The sequence below is a fragment of the Mirounga leonina genome, unplaced genomic scaffold, assembly GCF_011800145.1.
Source record: "Mirounga leonina isolate KUSES-001 unplaced genomic scaffold, KU_Mleo_1.0 Mir_127, whole genome shotgun sequence".
Classification (NCBI taxonomy): domain Eukaryota; kingdom Metazoa; phylum Chordata; class Mammalia; order Carnivora; family Phocidae; genus Mirounga; species Mirounga leonina.
The window spans coordinates 58809830-58828080 of NW_023270316.1; the positions used below are offsets into that span (position 1 = coordinate 58809830).

General features: G+C 35.9%; 1 protein-coding gene across 4 annotated transcripts in view; it reads left to right on the forward strand.

The window, feature by feature from the left end:
* SETDB2 (SET domain bifurcated histone lysine methyltransferase 2) overlaps positions 1-18251 on the forward strand; it is a 55444-nt gene that overhangs the window by 20129 nt on the left and 17064 nt on the right. For 3 of the 4 annotated variants that reach the window (XM_035003425.1, XM_035003424.1, XM_035003426.1), the window contains one exon: positions 10162-10725. In XM_035003425.1, coding sequence (XP_034859316.1) covers positions 10162-10725 — 564 coding nt within the window. The remainder of the gene's footprint in view (positions 1-10161; positions 10726-18251) is intronic. The other variant, XM_035003427.1, reaches the window with a different exon arrangement.

The window sequence follows — 18251 nt, forward strand, 5'->3', positions numbered from 1 at the left end:
CTTGTCCAAACATAGCTTTAAAGTTTTTGTTGCTGTTTTATTAGAATTTTGGGGAACCTCAGTTCTTAGTAGGCTTGAACCTTTGTGAGACTTTTCTTATATGTTCACATCAAGATTTTGTATTCATAATTGGTCTTTTTTTCTTCTGTACATGTTCTTTTAAAAATCTGAGCTTCCCAAAGAAATTAGTTTCTTTAATTGCTTTCTCATCTCATTAGGATTATTTGTGATTACATAATCAGAACTTCATTTCCTTAGAACCTGCAACTCTCCTTGTGCTGTATTCCCACTCAGAGGTTTTGTCCATGAGATCATACCTAACTTTGAACTTTCTGAGATCTTTTCATATAAAGAGATATTTCTAATTAGACTCAGGGTTTTCTTCCTTTGCTGTTAAGAATTCCAAGGCCATGTTTCATTCTTGATCAAAATTATGTTTAAATAATTCCTTTTGGGGGCATCTGCTTTTGGCTCAGGTCATGATCCCAGGGTCATGGGATCAAGTCTCACTTCAGGCTCTGTGCTCAGCGGGGAGTCTGCTTCTCCCTCTCCCTCTGCTGTTGTCTCACTCTCTGTCAAATAAATAAAATCTAAATAATTCCTTTTGTATTTCCTCTGTAGATTATGAGCTTATTACTTATTTTGCTTTTAGTAATTAAACATCTAGCAAGCCATTAGTTACATAGGCAGACTGGCAAACTAAATGGGGAATAATTTAAGCCAAGGGTTCTCAATCCCAGCTGAATTGTTCACGGTCATACAGTTTGTCAATGGCAAAACCAGAGTGAAAATCTTATAACTGATAAAAAACAAAAAACTCGCCTTCTGTATTTTATTCTATAGTTGATTTAAATTTCTTCTCCTTATAATTGAGCTATGACATAGGTAAATATAAAAAAAATTTTATTCCAATAATAATTCAAAGGTATCTACTTTTGTGATGTTAGGAAACCTGGCTTAATTCTTTTTCTTAGGTACTTTGTCAGGAACACATACCTACGCAAGCCAGCTTAAGTAGTGGAATTTATTAGAGATATACCAGACATGCAGCTTTGGCTAACATACATGGTGGATATAGGCTTGCCCCACTGTGAAAAGACAGAGATGTGAATTTAAGCCATTTGGCTTTTCACATAACATGCATACAAACACCCAAAAGAGGTTTTTTAAATGGGTGCATACACACACACACACATCCCTAACCTAAATATAAACACACGTAAATAAAATGAGGTGTCTTAAGAACAGAAAATGTAACACAGCAGGCTATATAGGGACTAGAATTGGAACTGGAGAGTCAGTACCTGAGGTCAGGGTCAGCATTTTTTAGCTCTGCTTCTCTCCATCTGTTATCAGTTGGTTCTTCTGTTCCCACATAGTCTAACATAGCTGTCCCAGCTAAGCACTATATGATCTGCTAGTGCTAGTGTCACCTCATGGTATATTTTTTTTATGTATTGATACAAATTCTTGAGATTATAAATAGCACAGTGTGAATATATGACCCAACAGCTTTGAGTACACTGAAATTAAAATGGCCACCTTTCAGGTGCCTGGGTGGCTCAGTCGGTTAAGCATCTGCCTTCGGCTCAGGTCATGATTCCAGAGTCCTGGGATCGAGTCCCACATGGGGCTCTCTGCTCAGCAGGGAGTCTGCTTCTCCCTCTCACTCTCCCTCTCTCTCAAATAAATAAATAAAATCTTTAAAAAAAAATAAAATAAATGGCCACCTTTCAGAAGAGGATGACCAAAGAAAGGATTGAGCAGAAAACAAATATATCTACTACAGTTTTTAAGATAACTATAGTTTATATAGGTTTTTTTAAAAAAAATATGCCCCTTCAGTGGACATCAAGGATAAGAATGACTTTTTACCTCAGACTTGCCAAAAGCTAGGACATTTATTGACAAGTCTCTGAAGCCTTGCAGGTCAAGGTGTCTAATAACAAAACAGTTCTCAAGCCACATCCAAACTGAGCAGCCCCTATCCGGAAGCTAGCAAGCAGATACAGACAATACCATGTTTACCTACTTATCCTTTGTTTCCCTCCAGCATTTTTATATTTTGGGGGGCTCAGTAACTAGGTTTATAACACTATGTATAGGATTGGGGTTTTTGTTTGTTTGTTTTACTATGTTAGTCACCATACAGTACATCATTAATTTTTGATGTAGTGTTCCATGATTCATTGTTTGCGTATAACACCCAGTGCTCCATGCAATATGTACCCTCCTTAATACCCATCAGCAGGCTAACCTATCCCCTCACTCCCCTCCCCTCTAAAACCCTCAGTTTGTTTCTCAGAGTCCATAGTCTCTCATGGTTCATCTCCCCCTCTGATTTCCCCCCCTTCATTTTTCCCTTCCTTCTCCTGTTGTCCTCTATGCTATTCCTTATATTCCACAAATAAGTGAAACCATATGATAATTGACTTTCTCTGCTTGACTTATTTCACTTAGCATAATCTCCAGTCCTATCCATGTTGATGTAAAATTTGGGTATTCATCCTTTCTGATGGCTGAGTAATAGTCCATTGTATATATGGACCACATCTTCTTGATCCATTCATCTGTTGAAGGCGTCTCGCCTCTTTCCACATTTTGGCTATTGCGGACATTGCTGCTATGAACATTGAGGTGCATATGGCCGTTCTTTTCACTATATCGAGTGTCTTTGGGGTAAATATCCAGGAGTGCAATTGCTGGGTCATAGGGTAGCTCTATTTTTAATTTTTTGAGGCACCTCCACACTGTTTTCCAAAGTGGCTGTACCAACTTGCATTCCCACCAACAGTGTAAGAGGGTTCCCCTTTCTCCACAGCCTCTCCAACATTTGTTGTTTCTTGCCCTGTCCATTTTTGCCATTCTAACTGGTGTAAGGTGGTATCTCAATGTGGTTTTGATTTGAATTTCCCTGATGGCTAATGATGATGAACACCTTTTCATGTGTCTGTTAGCCATTTGTATGTCTTCTTTGGAGAAGTGTCATGTCTTCTGCCCATTTTTTGACTTGATTATTTGTTTTTTTGGGTGTTGAGTTTGAGAAGTTCTTTATAGATCTTGGATATCAGCCCTTTATCTGTAGTCATTTGCAAATATCTTCTCCCATTCTGTGGGTTGCCTCTTTGTTTTGTTGATTGTTACCTTTGCTATGCAGAAGCTTTTTATCTTGATGAAGTTCCAAAAGTTCATTTTCGCTTTTGTTTCTCTTGCCTTTGGAGACGTGTCTTGTGAAAGAAGTTGCTGTGGCCAATGTCAAAGAGGTTACTGCCTATGTTCTGCTCTGGGATTGGTTTTGTTTTGTTTTGTTTTTTCTAGTAATGTATCTTCATTTGTATAAGAAAGTTAACTTTTCTCCCCATAAAATGGGATTAAAACTAGGTTACTTTACTTCTGGAGCTTGTAGTAAGTTGATTTTCTTTGACTTTATGAAATGAGGCACAATTTAGAAAAGAGTCACTTCTAAGGTTCATATCAGTGTTTCATTTCCATGTTTTTCTGCTTCTTGTTTTCTAACTCTGCTTCAGTATAAAAGGTACTTCTCCCTTTGTTAATTGCCTAATAACTCAAGCCTTCTATCTCTTAATTTTAATTAATTTAGTCACCAGAAGAGTACACTTAAGCCAGGTTGGCTAACATTTTTGAAATCTTAAATTCCAAATTACCAGTTTTACCAGCATGTTTACTATTACAAATTTTAGTCCTGAGTAGGACATAGTATTTAGGATATGGGAGTGGCATGGAAACCATCAAAATAAGAAGTTAACTATAATAAATTCATGAGTCCTTAGGGCTATGGAGTCCCTTAATGGTACGCAAAATTTTATGTTAACGCTATATTTCTAGGGAGAGAGTCATAATTTTCATCAGAACCTAAACATTAGGTTCGTGACCCTAAAAGTTTAAGTATCACTATTATGGATATAAGGATCTTAAATAAAATTTTAGCAATTCTAATCCAGAGAAATATTAAAAGAGTGAGATGACCAAGTGGAATTTACTCTAGTCAAGCAAGAATGATTTAGTATTAGAAAATCCATTATTTTTTTTTTAATTAAAGATTTTATTTATTTATTTGAGACAGAATGAGAGAGAGAGAGCACATGAGAGGGGGGAGGGTCAGAGGGAGAAGCAGACTCCCTGCCGAGCAGGGAGCCTGATGCAGGACTCGATCCAGGGACTCCAGGATCATGACCTGAGCCGAAAGCAGTCGCTTAACCAACTGAGCCACCCAGGCGCCCAGAAAATCCATTATTTTACCAAAGTAAACCATAGGAAGAAAAACTTAACAGATGCCAAAAGAATTTAAAAATTCAATACCGACAATTAGAAATAGAAGCATTATCTTTAATGGGATAGACCATGTATTTCTCTAACATCTGTATCCTATGTATTGATGAATCTCTAGATGCATTTTCCTTAAAATAAGACAGGAATGCCTGCTATCATAATTGTTATTCAATATTTTCCTAGAAATTCTAGGCAGTACAACAGAATGTCAAAGAAAATATGATTATTGAAATGTACATGGTGAAATTATTTGTAGATGATCTTATCTACCCTGAAAATTTGTCAATTGTAAAATTATTAAGCTAAGAAAAGGGTTTAGTAATAGTCACATAAAATAAAAATCTGAAAGTGTATACCAATAGAAAATATGGAATAAAGTCCCCATTCACAATACCAAAAAAGTAAATGGACTAATTACAAGAAATGTATACATGAGGAAAATTAAAGCTAAAGATTTTAATAAATAGATAAACTTACTGTGTTCCTGGATGGGAAAGCTATATATTACAAAAATGTAAATTCTTTCCAAATAAATTTGTAGATTTAATTTAACATGAAATCCAGGCAGTTGGATTTTTTTTAAGTTGGCAAATACTATAAATTTAATGTCAAAAGGCAAAAAATCAGAAAACAGAACATGTTCAAAAGGAAAAATAGTGACAGAGGGCTTGCTCTGATAAATCTCAAAATGTTCCATCAACCTATGGGAAAAAACCACATTGGTATTGGTTTGCGTCAATTGGTAACAGTTGCATCAAGAGACAGAATAAGCCTAGAAAATAATAGAACATTTTATATATTTATAAGAATGTAGAATAGGATTAAGTTAGTAAGTCAAAAGTTACACAGTAAAAGAAAGACTTATTCAGTAAATGACTCTGGAACAATTGGATATCATTTGGAAAATTTAAGTTAGATCTTCATGGTACATCAGAATAAATTATGAAATTAGACTCCCACCTCATGGAAAAATTAATTATAAAATTAGAGCCCTAATAAAAAAAAATAATAAAGATGTCTTCTCCTGACATTATGTATCATGGCTTTATTCATAACATTATTTACACTTTATTGTAGATACTTAGTTGTCTGCCTAGAATGTAAGCTCCTTGAGATCATGGAGCTTTCATCATTGTTTCCATAGCAGCTGGTGTATAGCAGGCACTCAGGAAATCTGTTGGAAGAATGAATGAGTGAATGAACAAACAAACCTCCAGTAGGAAATTGGACAAAGCATATGAACAGTTAACCAAAGGAAAAAAGAAAAAAAGACCAGTAAACATGAAATTATGTTCAATCTATTACTTAGAGAAAAACATTAAGGAGCTAATAAGGTTTTTTTCATTAATCAAATTGGTTAAAAATTTAAAAATAATAATTATATCAACATTCATACAGTGTAAATTGGTCCAGCTTTTTTGGAAAGCAGTTTGGTAGTCTGTATTGGTTAAAATGTGTGTACCTCCTAGCACCATGATTGTGATCTCTAAATGTTATTTCTCATTAAGTGGAACCATAGTCCTTTGGAGGAATGGCTAATTCTAGACCTGGGACTTTTAGGGACAGAAAGCAAGAAAGCCATCAAAGCCTACCAAGTGTGTTAGAAAGATATAGGAGCAAACTTGGAGGAGCTCCCCCTGGCTAAAAATGGCACAATTTGAACATCTAAAGGAATAATCACGGTGATTGATTTAAACACATTAAATCTATAAATGGGTTCATGATAACATTTTAAAAATCAGTCACTTTGGTAGTTGCTAGGATACAACTCACCATTCTGAATTCTAGTAAAGAGAATCAAGCATTTATCCTGCTTTTCCTATATTAACTGTATTTCAGATAACCCAAGAGTTGATGAGGAAAATTTCTTCTTTATCAAAGAATTCCAGCCAGAAAATGCAATAGAAATGGTAGAATTAGAAGATTGTTATTTTTACAACTTCCCCCCATTCCCAAAGAAACTGTGGCCTTAGGCCAGTGCTGTCAAACTAATGGTGGTAAGAACAGGTGTTTTGTTTTGTTTGAAACTTCAAATTTATTGAGGAATACACTTATAAAATGCAGTGAGATGTTGCAACAATGTTAAATTGCTGTAAAAGTTTCTAAACTTTTTCATCTTTATATTTTTGTACTTATTATTAATTGGTAGCAAACCACTAGGGACTGACACCACCACACCTTGAGTAGCACTGGCCTAGCCAATAATCATGAGTGAATCACAAAACTATTAAGTGAAAGAAAGATAGAGAACAACCCCCACCCCCCAGCCTAAGAACTTAAATCTTTTTTTTTTTTTTTAAAGATTTTATTTATTAGAGAGAGACGCAGCGAGAGAGGGAACACAAGCAGGGGGAGCGGGAGAGGGAGAAGCAGGCTTCCCATGGAGCAGGGAGCCCGATGCGGGGCTCGATCCCAGGACCCTGGGATCATGACCTGAGCCAAAGGCAGACGCTTAATGACTGAGCCACCCAGGCGCCCCTAAGAACTTAAATCTAATCGAGCTTCTAGAACTGACTACTGATTTACCAAATAGAGGGACAGAAGGATGAGTTAAATGATACCACCACAAGGAAAGCATCAACCAAATACTGGAATGTGGGAAATGCTATAGGACAAATGACACAGTTTATTCAACTTCAACAAATAAATGTCATAAAATGAAGAGGGAGGGGACACTGCTAAAAGATTAGAGGCAAAAAGACATCTGAATCAAATACAATGTGTGGGACTTTCTGAATTCTGATTCAAACAAATTTAACAATCACCAAAATGTGAAGATAGGTCATTGAGATTGTATGTTTTTTAAAAAGTCTTGTTTGTTAGATATACATACTGAATTGTTTCAGGTAATGTCTAGGATTTGCTTTAAAATACTCCAGCATATTCTAGTGTGGGGCAAGAGGAGGAAGAATAGAAGTAAAACAGGCAACATGTTGATAATTGAAGTTTGGTAACAAGTGTCAAAGATAAATAAAACCAGACATTAAAGTGATGAAAACTGATTTTACTCAGTAACTACTGACAGTAGGGGAAAAAGCTGAGCTCCATTCCAACTTGTGCTGGGGTGGCTGGTGTTTTACAGGTGAATGAGGGAGTAGAGATAGAGGAAGAGGGGAACCCAAGTGAAAAATTACGAAGAGTTAGTGTGAATGCCTCTGAGGCCAGCTATGTGTGCTAGCTGGAAACCATCAAAGTTAGGATTTATCCTCCCACAGAGACTGGAAGACAAAGGCCCTATTCTTCCTGACGATTAACTTCCAAGAGAAGGGCCTTCAGGACCTGGAGAAAGGTACTCCTGAGTTGTAGGAATTAAATACACATCTTTGGGGAGTGGAGGAAAGATTCACAATTGCAAGCCCTTTTTAGTAAATGCTCTAAGAAAGAAAGGTTGAGGGGCTTATCTTCAGGTGTTGGCTAGAAGAAACCTTAAACTCTTCTGATAGCCTTGAGCTTTCTCAGGCAGCACTTTATTGGGGGACTTGGGTCCTCCCAGAGACATGGCCTTATGCTGCTAGAAGCCTTACTAGAGAGTTTGGTTGTTTTAGTGCACAGGTTTGGATGGAGTCATCGTGTGCTGAGAGTTCTACAGTTCTTACAAGTACGTGGGGGTCCAATATAACAGTTGGTTTTTTTTTTTTTTTTTTAGTGAGAAAAATACACAGTTATGTATAAGTTTGCAAATTTTATTAATAAGAGGTTATTTTAAAATGTGTATTCTTGTAACCCACTAATTCGTCTTAAAGGAATGTATCCTAAGGTAATAATCAGGAAAAATAATCAGGAATTTGGTCAAGGATTTATGTATGAGGATGTTCATCAAAGTAGTAACCAATTGGAAAATTGGAAACAAATGTTTTCAACATTAAAAGATTTATAAATATAGTAGGACATTCCAAAACATCAAGAGCCATTGATTGATGAGGCTCTGCAAAAGCAAGCACTCTCATAAATTGCTGGAAGGGCTGACCCCATGGAGAACAGTTTGGCAATCTTAACAAAATTACTAATTCATTTATCCTGTGACCTAGTACTCCCACTTCTGGAAACGTATTCTGAAGTGATATCTCTACATGCTTGAAATTGTTATGCACCAGGTTATTCATCACATCATGATTTGTGATAGCAAAAGATTGGAAACAGTAGAAGACTAGTTAAATTGTGGAATTTATGCAGAGGAGTGCTATATAGCTGGAAAAGGGATGGAGAACCTCGTATCTGTGCATTCAGTATAGTAACCACTAGCTACATGTGACTACTTAAATTTGAATTATTTGAATTAAAATTAAGTTTGAATTGATCAAAATTAAATTTAAAATTCAGTTTTTTGGTCACATTAGCCACATTTAAAGTGTTCAATAGCCACATGTGGCTAGTGGGGCTACCAAATTGAACAGCACAGACATGGAACATTTCTATCAATGCAGAAAGTCTTATTGATAGTGCTGCTTTATATAGTGAGCATAAAAATATCTCCAAAATACCTATGTAACTTTTATAATAAATAACAGATACTTAAAGATAGATAGAAAATATTAGGTAAAACAACTTGGGTACTTTATGAAAGATTAAAACTTGAGTTCTATACACATGGAATCTTTTCACAGATTTTTTTTTCCCTTAAAATCAGTAATCTCTCCATTTTCTTGTATCAGCTGATCATTTTATATTTGTCAATATGATGCCAGGTGGAATACACATTACAGAAGAAATCCAGTTGGTATAATTATTGCAGGAGTCTTGATGAATTAGTTATTTTTTTTTTTTAGCTAGCCTTTCCTGTTTTTTACAAGCAAGAATTTTGAACCAAGCATGCTTGAAGAAGTAACATTCCTCAAAGTGCATGCTCTAAATGGTAGGTGCTGTTTAGCACAGAATTATAGCTATAATCACAGCTTTCTGGGATATTCTGAAATTAGGTTATGGTATAATAGGAAGAATACTTGGTCTTTGTTCTGGTCCCTCATTTAGCTTCTAATACCTTTGGAATTTCCTGAAGAATGAGTGTCTTTGGCATGCTAATGAAATGACTTGGTGATGGGCTCCCAGTTAGCTTCAGAGTGGAGGCTGGTCACCAAAGATTAAACCTCCATTAGAAGCTTGAAACTTTCAGTCCTACCTCCCAGCCTCCAGTGAGGGGAGAAGGGCTAGAGATTCAGATAATCTCCCGTAGCAAATGATTTAATCAATGGGGCACACGTAGTGAAGTCTCCTTAAAAACCTCTAAGTGGACAGGATTCTGTAAGCTTCCTGGTTGGTAAAGGCTTTGAGGTGCTGGGAGGGTGGCACACATGGAGAGGATAGACCAACTCCATGCCCCTTCCCACTTCCCTTGCTCTATGTACGTCTTACATTTGGCTGCCCCTGAGCTGTATCTTTTATTATAAACTGGTAATAGTAATTAAAACATAGTAATATTACGGTAATAGTAATTAAAGTGAATCTTTCTAGCAAATTATCAAACCTGAGGAGGTCACGTGGAAACCCCTGGGTTGGTCAGTTTAGGTGGCCTGGAACTTGTGTTTGGCATCTGAAGTGGAGACAATCTTGTGGGACTGAGGCCTTCAACTTCAGGTAACTGATGCTGACTCCAGGTAGACAGTGTCAGAACTGAACTGAATTATTGGACACCCAGTTGAAGAGGTGGAGCTGGAAAAAAACACCATGTATTTGGTGTCCAGAGGAAAAAAAACCCTTAAGGTATAACTTTTATATGGTTACAGAACATGATAAGTAAAATGTTTATTTCAGAGTCTGGCTTGTTTTAGTGATGTCTAAAAAGATAATAGGAACTAACTCTTTAGTGTGCATTGTTTTTTAAAAATGGGGAATTGTATAAATTTGAGATATTAATTAATAATTAATTTTAAACAGATCTACAAAAAATAAGGAAATTCCTCTTTTGGAAAATAAAGTTGCATACATCAGAGAAAAGAAGTCATCTTTGAATCTATCTTACCGAAGTCATGACTGCTCTCGAACTTGTCTGATGAAAATACCACTTACCTTCAAGGGAGAAAACCCTCTGCAGCTACCAATCAAATGCCACTTCCAAAGACGACATGCAAAGACAAACTCTCATTCTTCAGCACTCCATGTGAGTTATAAAACCCCTTGTGGAAGGAGTCTACGAAATGTGGAAGAAGTTTTCCGTTACCTGCTTGAGACAGAGTGTAACTTTTTATTTACAGATAACTTTTCTTTCAATACCTATGTTCAGTTGACTCGGAATTACCCAAAACAAGAAGAAATTGTTTCTGATGTGGATATTAGCAATGGAGTGGAATCGGTACCCATTTCTTTCTGTAATGAAATTGACAATAGAAAGCTTCCACAGTTTAAGTACAGAAGGACTATGTGGCCACGAGCATATTATCTAAACAGCTTTACCAACATGTTTACTGATTCGTGTGACTGTTCTGAGGGCTGCATAGACATGTGAGTAGAAAAACATGGCATTTCAAAAAGTCTTCTGAATGTAGGGGTACTTGTCAGGAAGTCCTGCATTGTATCAGTTTGTCTGTCTCTCTAAACTCTGTTCACCAAGAATCGAAAATGGAAAGATACACTGTCTCACTAGCAATAGAAAAGAAAACTCTTTGCCAAATAGTATAGTAATTTGAAAGTTATTTCTTCCAAGGATGAGTTTCCTTTAATCTAGTACCATAATCATAATAGCAACAAGTCCAGCTAAAGGCATTTAACAGTGCCAGACACTGTAACAAGTGCTTTACATATACTTTTTTACTTAATCCTCACAAAACCCCATGAGGTAGGTAATATTACTTCTGTGTTACAAATGAGGAAGTTGAGAAGCCAATTTTAAGGTCGTAGGGCAAACAAATTGAAGAGTCAGTGTTTGAACCCATGCTCTTTACCATTGTGTTATATGTCTTGTTTTACTTTTACAAATATTTCCTTGCTACTTCTTTATAAAGTGAAAGGTGCTTATAATTCATAATCCCATAACATTGGCATTCCACTAAAAAAAACATGTTCTACTATAGTAAGAATTTGAAAATTTTATTTTAAGGGTATGTAAGATACATGTAGGATGTAGGCATATATAGAGTGGAGTTGCATTATATACATATAATTTAATGCAAATTTAGCTACCTGTACTGGGCAAAAGAAAAAGGAGAGAAAGAATTTAAATAGTATAGGCAGTAGTTTCACCATCTCAGTTAGTGGAAGTGTGAGAGGACATATATAAATCTGCTGTTACCTCAGTTTGGCTCATTCCTTTAGGCCTGTCATAGAGGAAATCTCTCACAGTGTCAGGTTTTATTCTGTTTTAAAATAAGGGTTTTGTTTTTTGTTTTTTGTTTTTGTTAACATTGCATCTAAACATAATTGACATGTGGCCAAGCCCAGTCTCTCACTGCTGGAGAAAAAAACTGTTGGACAATGTTTACTTAATGGTCAGTTTATAAGATCTTTTTTTTTAAAGAATCTTGACTATATATGATTTTTTTAAAAGATTTATTTGAGAGGGAGAGAAAGAGAGGGAGAGCAGGGAGAGGGGCAGAGGGAAAGGGAGAGAGAGAATCTCAAGCAGGCTCTAAACCCTGCGTGGAGCCCAATGCAGGGCTCAAGCCAAAATCGAGAGTCAGACCTTAACCCACCCAGGCACCCCAACTGTATATGATTTTTGCTTTAACACTGTAGACACTAACCTTTATATAACATGTACCACCAGTATACATATTTTCATCTATAGGTCAGAAATTATAAGAGAAATCACAAAAGCAAAGGCTGAAACCTGCTGGGATCTGGAAATGGACACAAGCACTGTGGCTAGGGATTTTAACTCTTATAGGAATGGGAATTAAACATATCCCATGTATGGCAGAGAGTGGGCACTGAATTCTCCAGGGGATAGAAACAGGGACCTCTACAGGGGCTGGGAAATAGGTTAATTATCTCACATAGCCTGGAATGGGATTAAAAACAACTGGTTTTAGAGCAGTGAAACCCATAGTCACAGCCAGAGCAATGAGGAAAGAAGTCAACATAAAGGAGCACCCAGGAGTAAACCCCACAGAAAGGTAGGATTTCAGTCAAAGCACACAGAGATGTTTAGGACCATGAAGGCAGCATGAATCCCAACAAATGGGAGAATTCACACCTGAAGAATTAGAGATAAATACAGAATCTGATTAAAAGAGACTATTTTTTTAAAAAGATTTTATTTATTTGAGAGAGAGAAAGCAAAAGCTGAGGGAGAGGGACAAGCAGACTCTGCACTAAGTGGGGCTTGATATCACGACCCTGAAATCATGACCCAAGCTGAATTCAAGAGTCAGTTGCTCAACCAACTGAGCCACCTAGGTGCCCTGAAAAGAGACTTTAAAATATATATGTTTAAAATGTTCAGAGAGATTAAAATAGTAACATCCATGAAATAAGAAAAGGATATTGGGGGGGGGGTAAAGGTGTATATATGAAAAAAACAATTTGGAAATGTGGGAAATAAAACATGGTCATAGAAATAAAAAAACTAAATAGATGGACTCAGTGGTAGAGCTTGTACAACTGGAGAAAGCATTAGTGAATTGCAAGGCAAAATGAAAGAGATCTTCCAGAATAAAAAGAGATAAAGACTTGAGGAAGATAATTTACAGATAGATTAAAAACTGTGGAGGATATAATAAACTCCTTCTGAGAGAAGAAAAGAACAACATTCAAAGAGCTAATAGCTGAAAATTTAAAAAGTATCTACGGTAAAGAATATATCTCAAACACTATCAGAAAAAAATTGATTAACAACACAGTTCTCATCAGAAATAAAGAAGACAAAAACAGAGGCATATTAGCTTAAAATGACAAAGGAAAATAAATGTAAAACTAGAATTCCGTACCAAGCCAGACCAGTCATTTGACAGGGGGATGTTCAAACAATTACATAGTAAATGAGGACATGCATACATACTTTCCAGCAGTAGTACTTATAAGTATATCTAGAGCATTGTTTTCCAAGCTACAGATTTAGTGGGATATAAAATCATTAAAGTGGTTGTAACTAGCATTTTTTAAATTAAATAGTAGAGAAGATACCCAAGGGGCACCTGGCTGGCTCAGTCAGTAGATCGTGCTACTCTTGATTTTAGGGTTAAGTTTGAGCCCGATTCTGGGTGTAGAAATTACTTAAAAATAAAATCATGGGGTGCCTGTGTGGCTCAGTTGGTTAAGCATCTGCCTTCAGCTTAGGTCATGATCCCAGCGTCCTGGGATCGAGCCCCGAGTCCCGCTCCCTGCTCAATGGACAGCCTGCTTCTCCCTCTCCCTCTGCTGCTTCCCCTGCTTCTGCTTGCTCTCTCTCTCTGTCAAATAAATAAAATCTTTAAAAAAAAAAAAGTCTTTAGGGGCACCTGGGTGTCTCAGTCAGTTAAGCATCTGACTCTTTGTTTCGGCCTCAGGTCTTGATCTTGGGGTTGCGGGATCGAGCCCCACTTTGGGCTCCATGCTTGGCACTGGGTTTGCTTGAGATTCCCTCTCCCGCTCATGCTCTCTCTCTCTCTCTCAAATAAATAAATCTTTAAAAAATAAATAAGTAAAAACAATAAAATCTTTAAAAAAAGGAACTACCCAAGTGTATCATACATAAGGTTAAAATTTCATGCCACTGTTTCAGTTTATACACCTATGTAGAGAAATATATTTGTATGCCTATATAGGATCATGAAGAAAATGTATTTCTTACTGTGGGTCATAAATATCTGAGAGACCCTACTCTAGAGATGCTTACATATATGCATAAGAATAAGCTGTTCATTGCAGTATTGTTTGTAATATTTGAAAACTAGAAGCAACTTAACTATATACCAAGCAACTTCATTAAGCAACTTAATTGCTTATCTAAATGCTATCAAAAAGTTAAAAGGAATTAACTAAATTTGTATATAGCACAGATGAGTCTCAAAAACATTATTTCAAATGAAAAAGACAAATTGTAGTGAATTTTTAAAAACAATACAATATATTGTTTATAGGTGCATACACATGTAAAAGTGTAAAAGATGCAGCACCAAACCTCTTGAAAGTTTAATCTGTAATGTTTTATTTTTAGAAATGATATCTACAGCATATGTATAGTGTTTCTCTCCACATCCTCACCAACACTTGTTATTTCTTTGGGGTACTAAACATTCTGATAGGTGTGAGGTGATATCTCATTGTGGTTTTGATTTGCATTTACCTGATGATGAGTGATGTTGAGCATCTTTTTCATGTGTTTGTTGGCCATCTGGCTATCTTTGGGAAAATGTCTGTTCATGTCTTCTGCCCATTTCTTAATTGGATTATTTGTTTTTCAGGTGTTGAGTTGTATAAGTTTTTTATATATTTTGGATAGTAACCCTTTATTGGATATGTCATTTGCAAATATCTTTCTTCTCGCATTTAGTAGGCTGTCTTTTAGTTTTGTTGATGGTTTCCTTTGCTGTACAGAAGCTTTTTATTTTGATGTAGTCCCAGAAGTTTATTTTTGCTTTTATTTCCCTTGCCTCTGGAGACATATTTAGAAAAATGTTGCTTCAGCCAATGTCAGACAAATTGCTGCCTGTGCTCTCTTTTAGGAGTTTTTTTGGTTTCGGGTCTCACATTTAGGTCCTTAATCCATTTTAAGTTTATTTTTTATGTATGGTGTGAGAAAGTGGTCCAGTTTCATTCTTTTGCATGTAGCTGTCATGTTTTCCCAGCACCATTGCATAGTCTTGCCTCTTTTTTTCAAAGGTTAGTTGACCATATAATCATGGGTTTGTTTCTGGGCTTTCTATCCTGTTCTATGTGTCTGTTTGTAGTATAACTTGAAATCTGGAATTGTGATCTTTTTCAAGATTGTTTTGGCTATTTGGGGTTTTTTTGTGGTTCCACACAAATTTTAGGATTATTTCTTCTAGCCCTGTGAAGAATGCTGTTGGTATTTTAATATGGATTGCATTAAATCTGTAGATTGCTTTAGGTAATATAGACATTTTAACAATATTTGTTCTTCCAAGCCATGAGCATGGAATATCTTTCCATTTGTTTGTGTCTTCTTCAATTTCTTTCATCGATAGTTTTCAGGGTACAGGTCTTTCATCTTGGTTTAGTTTGTTCCTAGGTATTTTACTATTTTGGTACAATTGTAAATGAGATTACTTTCTCAGTTTCTCTTTCTATTGCTTCATGTAGAAAAATGCAACGGATTTCTCTACGTTGATTTTGTATCCTGTAACCTTACTAAATTCATTTATCAGTTCTAGTAGTTTTTTGGTGGAGTCTTTAGGATTTTCTGTATATAGTATCATGTCATCTGCAAATAGTGACAGTTTTACTTCTTTCTTACCAATTTGGATGCCTCTTATTTCTTTTTCTTATCTGATTGCTGTGGGTAGGACTTCCAGTATCATGTTGAATAAAAGTGGTGAGAATGGACATTCTTGTCTTATCCCTGATCTCAGAGGAAAAGCTCTCAGTTTTTCACCACTGAGTATGATGTTAGCTGTGGGTTTGTCATTTATGGCCTTTATTATGTTGAAGTATGACCCCTCTAACCCCACTGTGTTGAGAGGTTTGTTTGTTTTATCACGAATGATGTTGAATTTTGTCAAATGCCTTTTGTGAATATATTGAAATGATCCAATGATTTTTATCCTTCCTTTTGTTAATATGGAGTATCATGTTGATTTATTTGCATATATTGAGCCATCTTTGCTTCCAGGAATAAATCCCACTTGACCATGGTGAATGATCTTCAATGTATTGTTGAATTTGGTTTGCTAATCTTTTGTTGAGAATTTTTGTATCTATGTTCATTAGGGATATTGCTCTGTAGTTTTCTTTTTTTCTAATGTCCTTATCTGGTTTTGATATCTGGGTAATGCTGGCCTCATAGAATGTATTTGATGTTTTCCTTCCTCTTCTGTTTTTAGGAATAGTTTGAGAATAAGTATTAACCCTTCTTTAAATGGAGTTTTTTAATGCCCATTCGGTTTTGTTACTAGTAATCACCTTTTCTATTTCTTCTTGATATACTTTTGGAAAATTATGTTTCTTTGAATTTATCCATTTCTTCTACGTTGTCTAATTTCTTGGCATGTAATTTTTCATATCTTTTGTATTTCTGTGGTGTCAGTTGTTACTTAACCCCTTTCATTTCTGATTTTATTTATTTGGATCCTCTCTCTTTTTTTCTTGATGAATCTGACTAAAGGTTTATCAGTTTTGTTTTTCTTTCTTTCTTTTTTTTTTTTTCCTTTCCAAAGATCCGGCTCTTGGTTTCATTGATCTTTTCTATTTTTTTTCTTGTCTCTGTTACATTTATTTCTGCTCTGATCATTATTATTTCCTTTCCTCTACTAATTTTGGGTCTTGTTTTCTCTTTTTACTTCCTTTAGGAATAAGTTTAGATTGTTTAAGATTTTTCTTGTTTTTTGAGGTCACTATACATTTCCTTCTTAGATCTGCTTTTGCTGTATCCCAAAGATTTTAGACCATTAGGTTTCATTTGTTTAGAGGTATTTTTTAATTTTCTCTTTGATTTCTTCATTGACCCATTGGTTGTTTATAACATGTTGTGTAGCCTCCACATGCTTAGGGTTTTTCCACTTTTTTTCTTGTAAGTGATTTCTAATTTCATTCCATTTTGGTTAGAAAAGATGCTTGATATGATTTCAGTCTTCTTAAGTTTATTGAGACTTGTTTATTGAGATATATGATCTATCATGTAGAATGTTCCATGTGCACTTCAAAAGAATGTGTATTCTGTTTTGGCTGGAATGTTTATATATATTTATTTATGTCAAGTCCATCCAGTCTAATGTATTGTTCAAAGAAACTTTCGTTATTGATTTTCTGCCTGGATAATCTATCCATTCATGTAAGTAGGATGTTAAAATCCCTACTATTAGTGTATTACTGTTTCTCCCCTTGTGTCTGTTAAAATCTGCTTTATACATTTAGGTGCTCTAGTATTGGGTGCTTAGATATTTACAGTGCTATATCCTGTTGTCGGATTCATCCCTTTATCGTTATATAGTGCACTTCTTTGTCTCTTAATACAGCCTTTGTTTTGAAGTCTATTTTGTCTGATATAAGTATTGCTGCTGCAGGCTTTTTTTTCACTTCCATTTGCATGGAATATCTTTTTCCATCTCTTCATTTTCAGTCTGTATGTCTTTAGGTCTGTAGTAAGTCTCTTATAGGCAGCATATAGATGAGTCTTGTTTTGTTTTTGTTTTTTTAGAGAAGGAGGGGAGGGGTAGAGGGAGAGGGAGAGAATCTTAAGCAGGCTCCACGCCCAGCACAGAGCCTGACTTGGGGCTCAGTCTCACAACCCTGAGATCATGACCTGAGCCAAAATCAAGAGTCAGATGCTTAACTGACTGAGCCACCCGTCGCCCTATGTCTTTTGATTGAAGCATTTAGTCCATTTACATTTAACATAATTATTAATAGGTATGTACTTATTGCCATTTTGTTAATTGTTTTCTGGATGTTTTTGTAGTTCTTCTCCATTCCTTTCTTCTCTTGTTCTCTTTACTTAAGGTTGATTACTTTCTTTAGTGTTAGGTTTGGCTTTCTTTATCTTTTGTGTCTCTATTACAGGTTTTTGGTTTGTGGTTACCACGAAATTTATATATAACATCCTTAGGGGCACCTGGGTGGCTCAGTTGGTTAAGCATCTGCCTTCAACTCAGGTCATGATCTTGGGGTCCTGGGAACGAGCCTGTGTCAGTCTCCCTGCTCAGCGGGGAGTCTGCCCCTCCAGTCCCTCTGCCCCTCCCCCGACACATACACTTATGTGCTCACTCTCTCACTCTCTCAAATAAATAAAATCTTTATATATGACATCCTAAGTATTAGCAGTTAAGTGACCATTAAGCTGATGGTCACTGAAGTTTGAACACATTCTAAATGAGCTTCATTTTTACTTCCCCCTCCCTCATTTTATATCTCTTGTCATATTTTATATCTTTTAA